A 15,395-nucleotide genomic window follows, 5' to 3' on the forward strand; every position below is an offset into this window, starting at 1 on the left:
CAGTACCAATAAGCACACGGAGAGTGGAAGGTAGAGGAAAGTTGTTTTCTGAATAAGTTAAATGACTGATCAGGTGCATAAGATGTGACAGAGATCATATTCTGAAAATGATTTCTACTTTAATATGTAAAATTGAATTTTCAACACTGAATTTGTGAAATAGTGATATGCACTAAAATATTTAATAATTCTTCAATTTTGATCTTAAGTTTGCGGTTTTTTTCAGCCACTTGCAGACGTCACTCAGTATATAGAAATGCATGTTGTAGTTGAAAAAAATTTGGTAAGTATGTTTTCACTTATTTGTCTTATGTCAATTATATTAGCAAGAGAGGTTATAAGAAAAGTTGGAATAAAATTTTAACATAGAAAATAAATGATAATTTTTGCTTTACCTCTGTTTTAATGAATTGAAATTCATTATAATGAATTGAAATTCAAAATAAGCAGAGACATTTAGTTGCCTTCTGTGCTTTGTTATCCTAAGATTAGGTGAAAGTATCTATGAATCAGTAGTAAATTGGAAATCTCTATTATTTTTAATTTTATATAAATAATGTAAGCTAAAACAGCTGTTGCCTATAGAATAGATTCTTAGTCATTTTTATTCATCCTTCCCACACCCCTAAGGTCTAGCAACCTCAGATCTTTCATCTCCTTGGTTAAATTTTTTCCTGGGCATTTCATTCTTTCTGATGCAGTTTTAAATGGGATTATTCTTAATTTTTCTTTCTGATAGTTTGTTATTATTATACAGAAATGCAACAGATTTTTGCATATCAATTTTGTATCCTACAACTTCACTGAATTGTTTTTAGTTCTAACGTTTTTGGTTTTTTTTTTGTGGAGTCTTTAGGGTTTTTTATATATTAACATCATCTTCAAATAGTGACAGCTTTACTTTTCTTCCCAGATTTAATGTGCTTTATTTCTTTTTCTTGCCTAATTGCTCTGGCTAGGACTTCCAATACTAGGTTAGATCAATTTGGCAATAGTAGGGATCCTTCTCTTGTTTCTTGTCTTAGAAGGGAAGCTTTCAGCTTTTCACCGTTGAGTATGATGTTAGATATAAACTTGTCATATATGGCCTTTATTATGTTAAGGTGCATTCCCTCTCTATAGACTTTGTTAAAAGTTTTTATCCTGAAAGGATGTTGAATTTTGTCAAATACCTTTCAACATATATTGAAATGATCATATGATTTTTTCAATGCTTCATTTTGTTAATGTGGTATATATCACATTGACCTGCAGAAGTTGAACCATTCTTGCCACCGTACAATAAAGCCCACTTGATCATGGTGTGTGATCCTTTTAATGTGCTGTTGAATTCATATTCCCAACATTCTGTTGAGGATTTTTCCATCTATATTCATCAGGAATATTGGCCTGTGATTCTCTTTTTTTATGCTGTCCTTGTCTGGTTTTGATATTAGGATAATGCTGGCATGATAAAATGCATTTGGAAGGGTTTCCTCTTTTCTTATTTTTGTAAGAGTTTGTAGTGTCTTTTTGTATTTTTAAATATTTTTATCATTCACACTTTATATCACATTATTCTTCTAAGAATAAATAGTATCTAAAAACTAATACATTGGTAATTTAAAGTTTCTTAAGTCATATTTTTAAATTTTAAACAGAGTAACCATCATTAAATATTAAACAATATATATTTAAATCTAAAAGATAATTATCTTTTTCAGTATAATCAGATGGGCTCTGATACTGCTGTTGTCACTCAAAAAATTTTCCAGTTGATTGGACTGACCAATGCTGTAAGTACTTGCTTTTTAGTGCTTTTGCATTTGTTTGTGTTACTTAAACAATTCTCATAATTTTTTTTAATGAGTGTGCTTGAATACATGTGTGAAATAGGCCAAAAATATATCCATTTTACGTCTCTGTTTTCTAACTGTTTAGTTGGAGTAATAATAATTGTAAGTACCTGATTAGGGTTTTGCAAGGATTAAATTAAATGACATTGGGCTATGTTAAGTACAAGCATATCAAAATGTTAATTAATACCTGTTTTATTAGTGTTATTTATTACTTGCTAATAGAATTTATAAGATCCAATCTAGACTTGGGGGAAAGGTATAGCTCAGTGGTGGAGTTGCATGCTCAACATGCATGAGGTACTGGGGATTGAACCCCAGTACTGGGTTCAATCCCCAGTACCTCCTCTAAAAATAAATAAATAAACCTAATTACCTCCCCCCAAAATAAACAAATAAAAATTAAATTGTACCAAAAAAAAATAAAGATCCAATCCAGACTTACAGTTCAGGTTTTTAATATTTAAAATCAGTATAGTGTTTATTTTTGCAGATAAATTCCGAAATCTACATAAACCATGTAGTTTGAACATATTTTCTGTATGTCTTCTATTTTAGATTTTTACAGCTTTTAAAATTACAATAATTCTATCTTCGTTAGAGCTTTGGATAGATGAAAATAAAATTCCAGTAACTGGAGATGCTAATGAATTATTATACAGATTTTTAAAATGGAAACAATCTTATCTTGTTTTGCGTCCACATGATGTGGCCTTTTTACTTGTGTAAGTATATTTTGGCATTACTAAATCTGCCACATAGAAAGCATTTGTAAATTGGCTTAATTTCTGACAGTTGACAGTCCCTTACAGTAAAAAAAAAAAATCTTGTGCCTTTTTTTCTTATATACAATATCTTGTGAGTATATTTTTTCACAACACAAGTTTTATAGCAGAAATATTGATATCAGTTATTCTGTTGATTGGCTTGTAGTTAAAACTCATTCCTTCAATCTTATAACTATGTCTTCTTATCTTAGAGTGTATCTATAGCGTATCATTAAATGTGCCTAACTATGCATAAAATATTAACAATCTCTGTCTGAAGAAATACACCTGAATTCTGTGAATATAGTAATTTGGCCTTCTTCTTATGCTTTATTTCCATAAAATATAAGCAAAAATAATGAGGAAATGGAAACACTATTGTTGTACATTTTAATATCTGTCATACCATATTCACAGTATGCTGCACTTTTGAAAATATAAGCTTCCCTTTCTATGTAATCTATGTTTTTCTCTTATAAATATTTCTGTCGCACATGTATGCATGCCTTTGTATGGTTCGGGCAGGCTAATTCTATCTGGTTAAGGGGAGACCTCAGCCCATAAGGTTACTCTGCCCATCTGTCAACTGCATTGCCTTAGTTTTCTAGGTTTAAACAATTTATTGATTGTTACTATTTTTACATTATAGGAATTATTATAATTTCTAAGTACACTAAATACTTAAAAAAGAACCTTCCTTGATTTTCTAGAAAATTCATATGATAACACACTTTCTATTACTCGATTTTTAAATCTATTTTACTATTTTCAAAATAAGCAGAGACATTTAGTCGCCTTCTGTGCTTTGTTATCCTAAGATTAGGTGAAAGTATCTATGAATTAATTATATAAATATGCAAATCAAAAATATATTAGATAAATTTAATATTAATTGTGCTTAATTTTACCAAGTTATGTAATTAAGCTTCTTTTTTAAACAAGTTACAGAGAAAAAACAAATTACGTTGGTGCAACCTTTCAAGGGAAGATGTGTGATAAACAGTATGGAGGTGGTGTTGCTCTGGTATGGTATGGTTTACTTTGCTTGGCTAAGGTGTATAAATAGGATGCTAATTTGAAGATGGATGGAAATTCCTGGTCTACAACTGCTAATAGTTCTGCTTCAAGTGGTATGTGTTATGTAGTGTGCTTTCTTCTGAAGAAGTTTAATGCTCAGAATCCATATAGTCCAGGAACTGAGGTCAACAGACAATATGTCTGGTAATAGGTAACGTATAAATCTCTTGAGGCCAAGAACTAATTTGTGTCTGTTCTTGCGAGTGAACTTGCATCAGGACAGCTGAGAAGGTGAGCCCCAGGGCAAAGACATCAAAAATCTGCTGACTCTATTAACTTGCTTCTACCCACCCCGAAACTTCTTGGGGTTGTGGTTTCACCCGTAAACTCTGAAGAAGGAGCAGTCCTGGAAGGAAATGGTTCCTAGACTTGATTCCGCAGCCCTGGGGGATTAGGGAGGGAGGGTAGTGGACGTTTAGTCATCAGAGGGCAGGGCTGTGTTTCTTCAACATCTCATTCCTCTGAACATCAGCTGCTGCTAATTTTTCCAGCAAAAGATTAGGCAGTGATCACCCCAGTGAAGTGTGGAGAAAAAGATAGAAGAATACCAGGAAACTTCTCATACTTCTTGCATTATTATTTGTAATATCCTATTATTTAAATGCTTGAAGTTTAGCAGAATCTTCACTTTCTTCCCCATAGAATCAATCATTCCTCCTCCTCCTCTTTCCTCTTCTTTTCTCTCTCCCTCCCTCTGTCTCGTCCTCCCTCCTTCTCCCTGCCCCTCTCGCTCTGAAAGTGGATGGTACATTCAGCTGTGGTAATTTGACAGCGACCATTTATCAGTGTGTATGCAAGATGGAGGGACCTCGCAATACCTCAGGCTAGTAACAAAGACATTTAATTGTCATTCAGGCTTGAAGGGAAGGACACACAGAAGGTAGAACCCAGGGGTTCAGACAGTGGTAGATACCCTGGAAGGGATGGTAATAAATACCTTGCTCTTTTCTCACCCTTTTCTCCCCATTAGACCAAAGCAAGGTAAGAGCAGAGAGCAAAGGAGCCCCTTGACATAATCCACTGGCATGATCCTTCTGGGCTAGAGAGTAGGGAAGAAGATGATGGAAAGTTGATGCAGGGAGTCAGACAGAAGCTACCAAAATGCATTTCTAGAAACTCTCTTGAAGTACATTCATCAAAACGTTACTAGATGTACTTGAAGGGATAGTGTCATCTGTGGATTCTTCTTTAAAATCATATGTTTTAGTATGGTCAAAATGTGCTATGTAATAAACATCTTACATGTATTTTTTTAAACTTTTTTTATTGAGTTATAGTCATTTTTACAATGTTGTGTCAAATTCCAGTGTAGAGCACAATTTTTCAGTCCTGCATGGACATACATACATTCATTGTCACATTCTTTTTCACTGTGAGCCACCGCAAGATCCTGTATATGTTTCCCTGTACTGCACAGTACAATCTTGTTTATCTATTCTACATTTTGAAATCCCAGTCTTTCCCTTCTCACCCCCATCCCCCTGGCAACCACAAGTTATATTTATTAAAAAGAAGCAAAGGCATTTTAGTTTTGAAAATGAGATTTAAACAATGGCGAAAAGTCAGCATTCTCATCAGTCATTATTACCATAATACGAATTAATTCAATGGGTTAATTTATGGGTTTTTTTAATGCATGATACATTCATATAAAATATTATCTCCAAATAAGTAAATGATACATGAACACAACCTGTTCATAATTTGACACCATATGAGTGTGTCTTTAAAGATTTTCTTTTGTGAGTACAAACATGGCTGTAACTAATGTTCTATATAATTAACAAGTTATTGGGCAAATATTTTCTTAGCCTGATGCCACCAAGTGAACCCTGCATTTACATTTTGGTAAAATTTCAGATTTCACTTTTCATATTTTCCTTATATTGATCATGGTACCTCTAAGATCTTGGGCCAATATGGATGGCACTTCTGTGGTTAACGTATTAGATGTCTCTATTTCCACTTTCTCATGGAACTATTTTTAATAATTACATTATACTCCAGGTAAATAAATGATCTCCTAAAATGTGATTAAATGATTTTTTCCCCAGCACCCCAGAACCATAAGTCTGGAATCACTGGCCGTTATCATAGCTCAGTTACTCAGCTTCAGTATGGGGATAGCTTATGATGACATTAATAAATGCCACTGCCCAGGGGCCGTCTGCGTGATGAACCCAGAAGCAGTGTAAGAGGCTCTACTTTTATATGCTTTACATATGTAGCTTATACGAAACGAAGTTTGGTATGTTTAGCCTGTGAACGTCTGCGCTATTAACATAATTAATAACAGTCAAATATAAACTGTGGCCAAGGACCCCAGACCAAAATATGTATCCCCGGGCCCGTGCTGCGCATCTCAGTATTTCTTGTATTCTGATATCACGCTTGCTTTCTTGTATGTGACCGAACTCTACATTTATCACGATGTCCCTTGCGTGATTTGTTCGTTTTACAATCCGATGCTTGACTTGATAAGCCAAATACAGGCCTGTGATGATTATACAAGGCTGATTTATCAGTAGGCCCTTTCTGCATGAATCTCCTTTATTTTGCTGTGGCTCAGCCTGAACTCTTGGCATCTTCTAATTTCAGAGATGCTGTTATTCAGCTTTTTCTTTGTCACTAGAGAAGGCCTTTTGCACTAGTTATCATGCCTCAAAGGCCTAGTGAATTGTTTGCTATTATCATCATTATTCTTAGAATATGCTATAGGATTTTATAAAATTAGGACCAAATAGTTATGAGATTAGGGAAACCATCATCCAGTTAGTGACTGGAGCCAACTTCTTATCCCCCCTTTTTTTTTAGACTGTAAGCCCAACAGTACATTTTATTTAATTTTGCTTAACAGTGCATTTAATTCCCATATTATCTGTAATATTTTGCCTTTTTTTAACTTTCCAATATGCTCTTCAAAACAACTTAATCAATAAACATAACTTACAATCTAAATGAGTGTTGAAATAAAATTTTTTAACGTAATACAACTTTAATTCTTGTGTAAATGTGCAAAAATAGAAATTCCACTTAAAAATATGCAACTATGGCCTATAAGATCGGTGAAATTATTAATATACATATAGAAACAATTACAACTTGCAAAAAATGCGTATTAATCATATCTTTAAATGCACAGCATCATTTGAATAGCATTGTGTGATTCTAAAATTTTGGAGGACAGACACTTCACTCTGTTGAACGGCAAAAAATGTGAAAATCTATTATATTTAAAAGAATCTGAATAAACAGGGCATATTTGAAAAGGATTAATTGTTAGTCTTCTATCATTAAATTATAGACTTTTAATTGTTAGTAATCAATTAATTGTTTATTAATTGTTAGTAATTGATCATTAAATTATAGACTTTTATTCTGAGGCTTGGCGATTTACAGAAGCATCAGTTACATAAAAATTTGAAGTTTGGTGTGTTTTCAGTCATTCCAGTGGTGTGAAGTTCTTTAGTAACTGCAGCATGGAAGATTTTGCACATTTTACTGCAAAATCCCAATGTCTTCAAAACCAGCCACGTTTAGATCCATCCTACAAAAGTGCAGTGTGTGGTAATGGAGAAGTCGAAGAAGGAGAACAGTGTGACTGTGGGTCTGAGGAGGTTGGTACCAATTTCGAAGACTATATACCGGAATGACATCAAAAATTATTAATTTTTATAGTGTCACACGGCCATTTTCCTTAATTTATCAAACTTGCTTTTCTACAAAGACCTTAAGAATGCATAGTGGGATTATATTAAATTAATGAGTGCACTAGTATATGAATTCAATAGTTTGTAAGATGATTCATACAGGCAATTTTCAAGGTCTTAATCCTACAGCTGAGCTGACCTAGGTTTACACTTGCCCTCTTGAATCCTTAGTATTTCTTCTTAACTTAAGATCCTCTGACATTCAGAAAGACAGCTAGAAAGCTTTCACAATTGAACAAGAAAACATAGGAGACTCAACTGTGGCTTTGAATGTTTTAATCCAGATCAATATTTAAGTCAAAAGATTTGGACCACGTATGATCAATAAAAGCTGGCTTTTCTTACCCACAGTAATCTTAGAGAAAGCTGCTGGACTGGAGACAGGTGGAAAGAGAGGCGATAAAGGAAATGCAATAAAGGAGAGTTTGTGAGACTCAGGGTGACATGAGAGACTCAAGAAGGCATGAACAGGTGCCGTGTTCCCTACTGCAGTAGCTCACTGTTCATTCATGGAGGCCCTTCACAGCATGCACAGGGTGTTGTCAGATACCTAGCTGGGTGACGTGCTAAAGGAATTGCTCCCCAGAACTCACGTGTTTTTGCCTTGAGGGGACTGAATGGAAACAACTTGAAAATTTCTAATAAAAACAGACAGGCGTGTATCTTAGTTCCATTAAAAGTCATATGGTTGAGTCCCAAACCCCGTGTGATGTAACTTCACCCTCTGGAATCCCACAGACAATAACAATAGCAATGACACTGTTTAGGAGGGATAGTTCTGGGAAATGCTGCAAATGGACTGTGCCCTGGTAGGTATCCTGACATAACTCATATTAAAGCTTTTAAAATCCACGATTTATTTTTTGTAACTGACTGGAATTTGTTGCCCAATTAACCCTATTTCACATTCCAGGGTATTTAAAAAATGTGACTGTGTATGAGTGTGTATGTGTTCTATCTCTCCAGCCTTCCCCTTTCTTATCTGTTGCTTTTTATTAACCCTAATAATAGTATTTTTAAGTACAGAATCACAGGCAGAGATGAATTATAACATAAAACAAGGCATAAGAAGGTGAGGATGAGTGATACAAAAGCGATCATTTCAGTCGTGTTCCAAAATATCATTTTATAGCACTTCATCTTTAGAGAGTTATAAGTAAACTGAATATTCCATAAAAGTTAAAGACATCTAAGTACAGTAGATTCATAACATTTGATTAAGAACTAGTCACTATAATGCAATTTTTAAATCATAGCTTCTGTTCAGTTAACATCTTGCCTTTAACTGCTTACGAGAGCCACAGAGCTTGATGTCTGGGCTTTGGGGGACTCCCGGGCCTTAGAAAACCCTGCTACCAATGTAGTCAGACCTCCTGGAGGGACTTAAAGAACGCTTGGTTTAGCATGTTAGAAAACCAATGCGTGTCTGATAGATACGTGAATGATTAAGTGGCTTTATTTTTTTTTTCTGCTTGCCAACATTGAAGTTAAGTATCTATTTGTATGTTATATAATATGCTGTCTTCATTAAAATATCTATTTAATGTAAATAAAAATCAGAAGACACTTTAAAGCTCCCGATTTGCCTTTCAGGAATGTGAGGCTCTGCCACAGGTGTGCTGTAACCACGCCACGTGTCGACTGTCAGGCAATTCGGTTTGCGATACTGGCCCCTGCTGTGAAGCTTGTGCTGTAAGAGCCTGTTTAAACTGCTGTGTTACCTACATTAGTAAAGTTTCATTTTTTAAAATAATACTTATATGCTCACCTTCTTCTTTATTCAATATCGTTTACCTCACCCCACCAGTATAAGCTCTCAGGAGAGATGTGTCGACCTGCCTCTAATGAATGTGATCTCCCTGAATTTTGCAATGGCTCATCTGCATCATGTCAAGACGACTTTTATGTTCAGAATGGGCATCCATGTGAGGACAATCAGTGGATCTGTTTGGAAGGAAACTGTATGAGTGGGGCAATCCAATGTACACACATATTTGGTGAAGGTATTTATGACAATTTGATTTCCTATATATGTATTTTTCTGGAAACTGAAAATGGATATTGATGTATAATTGTGATTTTTTTAGTATAAATATTTTAAAGGATTACAGAAAGAGATTATCGAATACTGTAAGGGAAAAAAATACATGTTTTCTGGGATGAAAATTCTGAAGTATTTCCACTAAATACTAAAAGGAAAGACTCAAAGTCTATGGGATCTGCATTCAAGGAGGAAGAAGGCAGATGAAATACAACCTCCGTAGCCACAGTTTTCTTAGTAAATAGAGAATAAATGCATACGGCTATGAACACAGGGGTCATAAGTATAAGTTGGCACATGAATATCATTTAAAACACACATGCAGACACACGCCAACATAGGCACACATTCACACCTGGAAACTACAAGGAAGACATGAAAATCAACATAAGGACTCATGAAAATCCAGGAACTATGAAATCATTAAAAGATAACCTGCACTGAGGCTGAAAACAAAAGAAAAACCATAATGCAAACTATGTGGAATCATTTGCCGAAGAAGATGAAAAGCAGAAGTGGCAACAGTATTCAGAAGAATCAGGAGCAACTGAATGTGAGTATTTAGGACATTCATGAAATAGCCAGGTGGCTCAGCCTTCTCTCAACGTCTACTCTCATTTCTGTGTAAAAGGAGTTGTAAAATGACAATCAGCTCCCAAAATGAACACACAATCAGAGTGGGTGTTGGGTAGAAACACACAAACACACAAGGAAAGAAACTTACAGGTGGAGAAGTGCTGTCCTGAGGAAGTGGGTGATTTGGAATCACAGTAAATTTTGAAGAAAGAGAGGAAAAAAATATACATGTAGTTACAGAGAGAGAGAGATTGAGGGAGAGAGAAAGAAAGAGAAAAAGAAAGGAAAAGAAGAACTTGAACTAAAAGATACACTGGTTAAAATTTACAAATAAATTAATATGTTGGTTATATGACTCATAAGGCAGAACTTCTGTTGACGCTGGCAGATAGAATTGAGAAATTTACCCAATGCTAAAAAGATAAATACAAAAAAAAAAATGTGAAAGCACATATTTGAACCCATCTAATTTACTTTCCTAAGTCATCTCTGTAAAAAGTGGTTATGAATGATGTTCAAAAACCAGGAGAGAGAAGAATTAAGAAAGAGGAAATGAAAATAATAGAAATTAGTAAAAGTCATTGTTGACTAATATACATATCTCTCTATAGAAAAGACAAAGAATGTTATGAAATGAAGCTATTAATATGTCCAAAAATATGTAAACCTCTAGAAGAATAAAAATAGAAAAGATAGTATCACCGGGGGACAGAGGGGGTGGAACAAAACTCAATTATTCCAATAAGATGCAGCACCCAGAGAAATTAAGAATTGGTGTAAATCAAGTATTTGTTTTATTATCTAAGGTAAATCCAATAATAGTAATAAAATAATTAGAAACTAAAAGTTAAAAGGGGGAGAAAAACAAAAGCAATTAGTATATTTGATTAACCCAAAAGGAGATCAGAACAGAGAAATAAAAGAACATAGAATATGAAAACAAGTAGTAAGACTGGTTATTTATATTTAAATATTTAGCAAGTACATTAAGTATAAAAGCTGTATTGGGTATTAAATTTAGGGAAAGAACACAGCAAGAACTGACAGATGCAACTACAAGAAAATGACTAGAAAAATCAAGATGTATTGTGTTGATGGCATTTTTAAAGGCTTTCGAGTACACTGAAACCAGAAACAATTAATTTAAATCTCCTCAGGAGAGAAACTTGGCGTATCTTAGGGGACAGCTGACAGCCATTTCTGTTCCTAGGGACATATATAGGTTCTGAAAGTTGAAGATCAGGCTTGGCTTAGGTAGAGATACAGGAAAGTTTCAGCAGTTGGAATTTAAGAGGAGGAACTGTCAAAACCATAGACTATTTTTCCACGAGGCATCCTTGGAGCTCTGAAGCTGCTCGGAAACTTAGTCAATTAGATGAAGAACATTTAAGTAGGCCTTACAATCTTCCTTGTAGTCACAAGACTATGGAAAACCAAATGGAAGAGGCATTTTGCCTTCAAAAAAGCCTTAGTCTTCTAAAACATTTTGCTGCATGTTGGTTGGCTCGGAAGCTGTTCTGAGACTAAAGAGCGTATTATTTATCCACAGCAAACTTTCACTGAAGAGAAAATAAATATTTGCAAGGCGCTCAATCAGCAGGGTGCAAGAGCCACGCCCAAGATAATGACTAAAGCCGAATAAAACTGCAGTAGCCTTGGCCCGTTTAGTTGCCTGATTGGACCTGGATGATCACTGCCTTGCCCAGGCTGCCTGACTCAGAAAAGGGAAGCATTAAAAAAGATAAGAAAGAAAACAGAAATAAGCCATACCTAAAAGAGATAAGAACCAATCATTTTCAAAATGAAATTCTGAAACGAAATGAAATGGAAACTCACAAATCTAAGGTGCCCTAAGACACATAAAGACATCATAACGAACTGACAGAAAATAACTAAAAAGAGAAGAACAAAAATGGGGAGAAACAGTGGCTCTAAAGGAGCCAAGAATGAGTCAGTCTTCTAATTTCTCCGCAATTGTGGAAGACAGAAGATAAAGTAAAAAGACCTCCTAAAGGCTAAAAGAAATGTGTCCAATGAGAGCTCCCTAATGAGCAAAAACTACCCTGCAAGTCTTTGAACAAATGTGCTTGAACAGCTAACTCTGTATGATTTGCAAATATTTTCTCCCATTCTGTCAGTTGACTTCACTGTTGATTTTTTCATGCACAAAAGTGTGATTTTTTAAAAAATTTTGTCTATATTTTCTTTTGGTGCCTGGCAATCCAAGAAATGATTGCCAAATCCAATGTCAAATCTTTTCCCCTATAATTTATCTCTTACGTTCAGGTATTTGATGAATTTTGAGTTAATTTTTGTGTAGCATGTAAGGTAAGTTATCAACCTTACTGTTTTCCATGTGGATGGATGAAGAACGGTATGGTTTTTCAATACCGGTTGTTGAAAAATCTAACTTTTCCCATTAAATGGTCTTGGCACCCTTTTCAAAAATTATTTACCATATATGCAAGGCTTTATCTCTGTGATTTATATTTTAATCCACTGATCTACATATCTGTCTTAATTCCAATACCACATTGTTTTGAATACTTTAGTTTTGCAGTAAGTTTTGAAATTCAAGAAGTGTGAAACCTCCACTATTCTCCATTTTCAAGATTGTTTTGGCTATTTGAAGTCCCTGGAGATTCCGTATAAATTTTAGGATAGATTTTTCTCTTCCTCCAAAAATATGTTGTTAATATTTTTGATAAAGTTTGCATTGAAGCTGTTGATCACTTTGGGTAATATTGTCATCTGAATATTTGGTCTTCCAACCCGCAAATGTGATGTCTTTCATTTATTTGTGTCTTCTATAATTTCTCTTAGCAACATTTTGTGGGTTTCATTGTACAAGTTTTTTACATCTTTAATCAATTTAATCTCCTAAGTATTTCTTTTTTCTTTTGATTCTATGGTAAATGAAATTGTTTACTTTATTACCTTTTGGGATTTTTCATTGCTAATGTATAAAAATGCAAATGATTTTCATGGATTAATTTTGTATCCTGAAACTTTGCTGAATACATCAGTTCTAACAGTTTGTGTGTGTGTTGGTGTGTGTGTGTATTTGGCTGTGTGTATAATCATTAGGGTGTTCTTTATATAAAAGATCATGGCAACTATGAACAGAGGTAATTTTATTTCTTCCATTCCAATTTAGATGTCTTTTTTTCTCACCTATGGCTCTGAGCAGGACTCCAGTACTATGTTGAATGTGTTGCTCTATTCTTAGGGGATACGTTTATAAGTGTGATAATTTCCTCATGGACTGACTCTCTTACCATTAGAAAATACTCTTTTTTGTCTCTAATAGCATTTTTTCTTACAGCCTATTTTTATGGTTTTGGTAGCCCTTCTAGTTCTTTTTGTTACTGCCAGTACAGTCTGCCTGCATTCACCCTTTTATTTCCAACCTATTTATATCTTTGAATCTAAAATCTGTCAGTTCCATAGATCACATCGTTGGATCATGTTTTGTAATACATTCTGTCAGTCTCTTCATTTCGACTGAAGTGTTTAATCCATTCATATAAATGAGGTAGTCTTTACATCAGCTGTTCTGCTATATGTTTTTCAATATGTTGTATATTTTACCCTATATTCCTCAGTCATGTCTTTGTTTCTGTTGAATAGATATTTCCTAGTGTAATATTTTAATCTCTCTGTGGTTTCTTTTACTATATATATTTAGCTAGTTGAGTGGTTTGCTCTCAGGTGTTATAATTTCTATCTTAAGACATTCAATTAATACTAACTTAATTTCAAAAGTAAACAAAAACTTAGCTTATACATACCTCTGTTTTCCCATCCCTTGTTCTGTTTTTTTTTCAAACGTTTGACATCTTTATATAAGCCTGATGACAAAGTTCAATAATAGTTGTTTTTATGCAATTGTCTTTTAAAATCTGTAGAAGAGAATCCAAACGGTAAACATACTTACACTGTCTATTTCATGTTCTTTTACACTAACATTTACTATGTTAGCATTCAGTATCACTTCATGTGGGTCCTAGTCACCCCTTAGTGTCCTTTGACTTCACCCTTAAGGGTGCATTTTATTAGGTCTTGCTGGAAAGCTTTGCCAGAGATGAGTTCTCTCCGATATTGTTTATCTTGGAATGTTATAATTTCTCCATAATTTTTTGAGAAGAATTTAGCTGAATATAGAATTCTTAGTCTTTTTTCTCGCAAAACTCTATAGATATTATCCTGCAGTCACCTGCCTCCCTTGTCTCTAATGAAGAGTGTAATCAATTTGATCCTGATATGTGCACCTCTTTAAGATGATTATATGTGGAGTTGCTTTAAAAATCTTCTTGTAAAGATAGATGATAGATGGATGGATAGATAGATAGTTAAATTTGAAAAAATTTCAGTCATTGTTTCTTAAAATGTATCTCTCCCCTTTTCTGTTTTTCCCTCAGTTTTGGAATCCCTGTATGCCAATATTCATACACTTGAGGTCCAACTGGTCCATAAATCTCCTTTATTTTGGACTATTTGCTTTTCTTTCTGTGTCATACTGGATAATCTCCATTAACCTACCTTCAGGTCAACAGAATCTGCCAGATTAAACCTATTAATTTTTTAATTTCTTTAGTGAATTTTTTCATTTTAGTTAATACAGTTTTCAATTCCAGAATTTCTATTTGGTTCCCTTTTTTATTTAAAACTCTCATATTCTCTGTTTAGTTTTCTAGAAATGTTAAAAAATTTGAACATATTTATAATTTGAACATATTTATAGGAGCTAATTTAAGTCTTTGTCTACTGGATTCAAAATTTGGGATCTCTGAGGACATTTTCTATTGGCTTTATTTTCCTGGGTGTGTAATATACTTTTATTTCCTTGCATGTAGTGAAACTTAAAAAATGGAAATTGTAGATAATAAATTTTAACAATTCTGATTCAGATTTCTCTAGGGTTTACTGTTACTGTTTCTTTTCTTACTGTTTATTTGTTTAGCAACTTTCCTGGACTAATTTTTCAGGTTCTTTATTCCCTGCTGTGTGCAGCCACTGAGTTCTCTGCCAGTTTTTTTTTTTCCTTTCTCCCAAGTTCTTATTTATTTTTTAAAGCCTGATTTGCTGGGGAGAACTCCAAGATAATACAATTGAGTGCCCAGCCAACAGCTTGTCAGATACCCTTAAATGCCCTGACTGTTCATTTTCTTCCCCAGACCCAGGATATCTGGGTGAGAAGACACAGCTTCAAGCTTCAGTCAGTTTACAGGACAGCCATAGCTTCCACCTCTTGCTTGTTCAAGACCTAAAGATAATCCAGAGAAGAGTGTCTGGGGACTCCTCCTTTCTCAGGGTTGTTCTTGGCACATGTAGATCCTTTTACGTTCAGTTATGTGTTAGAGCTTTTCAGCAGTCCTTGTGACCATCT

General features: G+C 34.3%; 1 protein-coding gene across 1 annotated transcript in view; it reads left to right on the plus strand.

The window, feature by feature from the left end:
* ADAM2 (ADAM metallopeptidase domain 2) overlaps positions 1 to 15,395 on the plus strand; it is a 45,475-nt gene that overhangs the window by 14,308 nt on the left and 15,772 nt on the right. Inside the window, exons 7-14 of the mRNA XM_006201112.4 lie at positions 227 to 283; positions 1,704 to 1,775; positions 2,394 to 2,560; positions 3,545 to 3,626; positions 5,734 to 5,870; positions 7,122 to 7,296; positions 8,983 to 9,081; positions 9,197 to 9,392. Of these exons, the coding sequence (XP_006201174.1) occupies positions 227 to 283; positions 1,704 to 1,775; positions 2,394 to 2,560; positions 3,545 to 3,626; positions 5,734 to 5,870; positions 7,122 to 7,296; positions 8,983 to 9,081; positions 9,197 to 9,392 (985 nt within the window). The remainder of the gene's footprint in view (positions 1 to 226; positions 284 to 1,703; positions 1,776 to 2,393; positions 2,561 to 3,544; positions 3,627 to 5,733; positions 5,871 to 7,121; positions 7,297 to 8,982; positions 9,082 to 9,196; positions 9,393 to 15,395) is intronic.

Source organism: Vicugna pacos, chromosome 26 (assembly GCF_048564905.1).
Source record: "Vicugna pacos chromosome 26, VicPac4, whole genome shotgun sequence".
In the NCBI taxonomy this organism is placed as follows: domain Eukaryota; kingdom Metazoa; phylum Chordata; class Mammalia; order Artiodactyla; family Camelidae; genus Vicugna; species Vicugna pacos.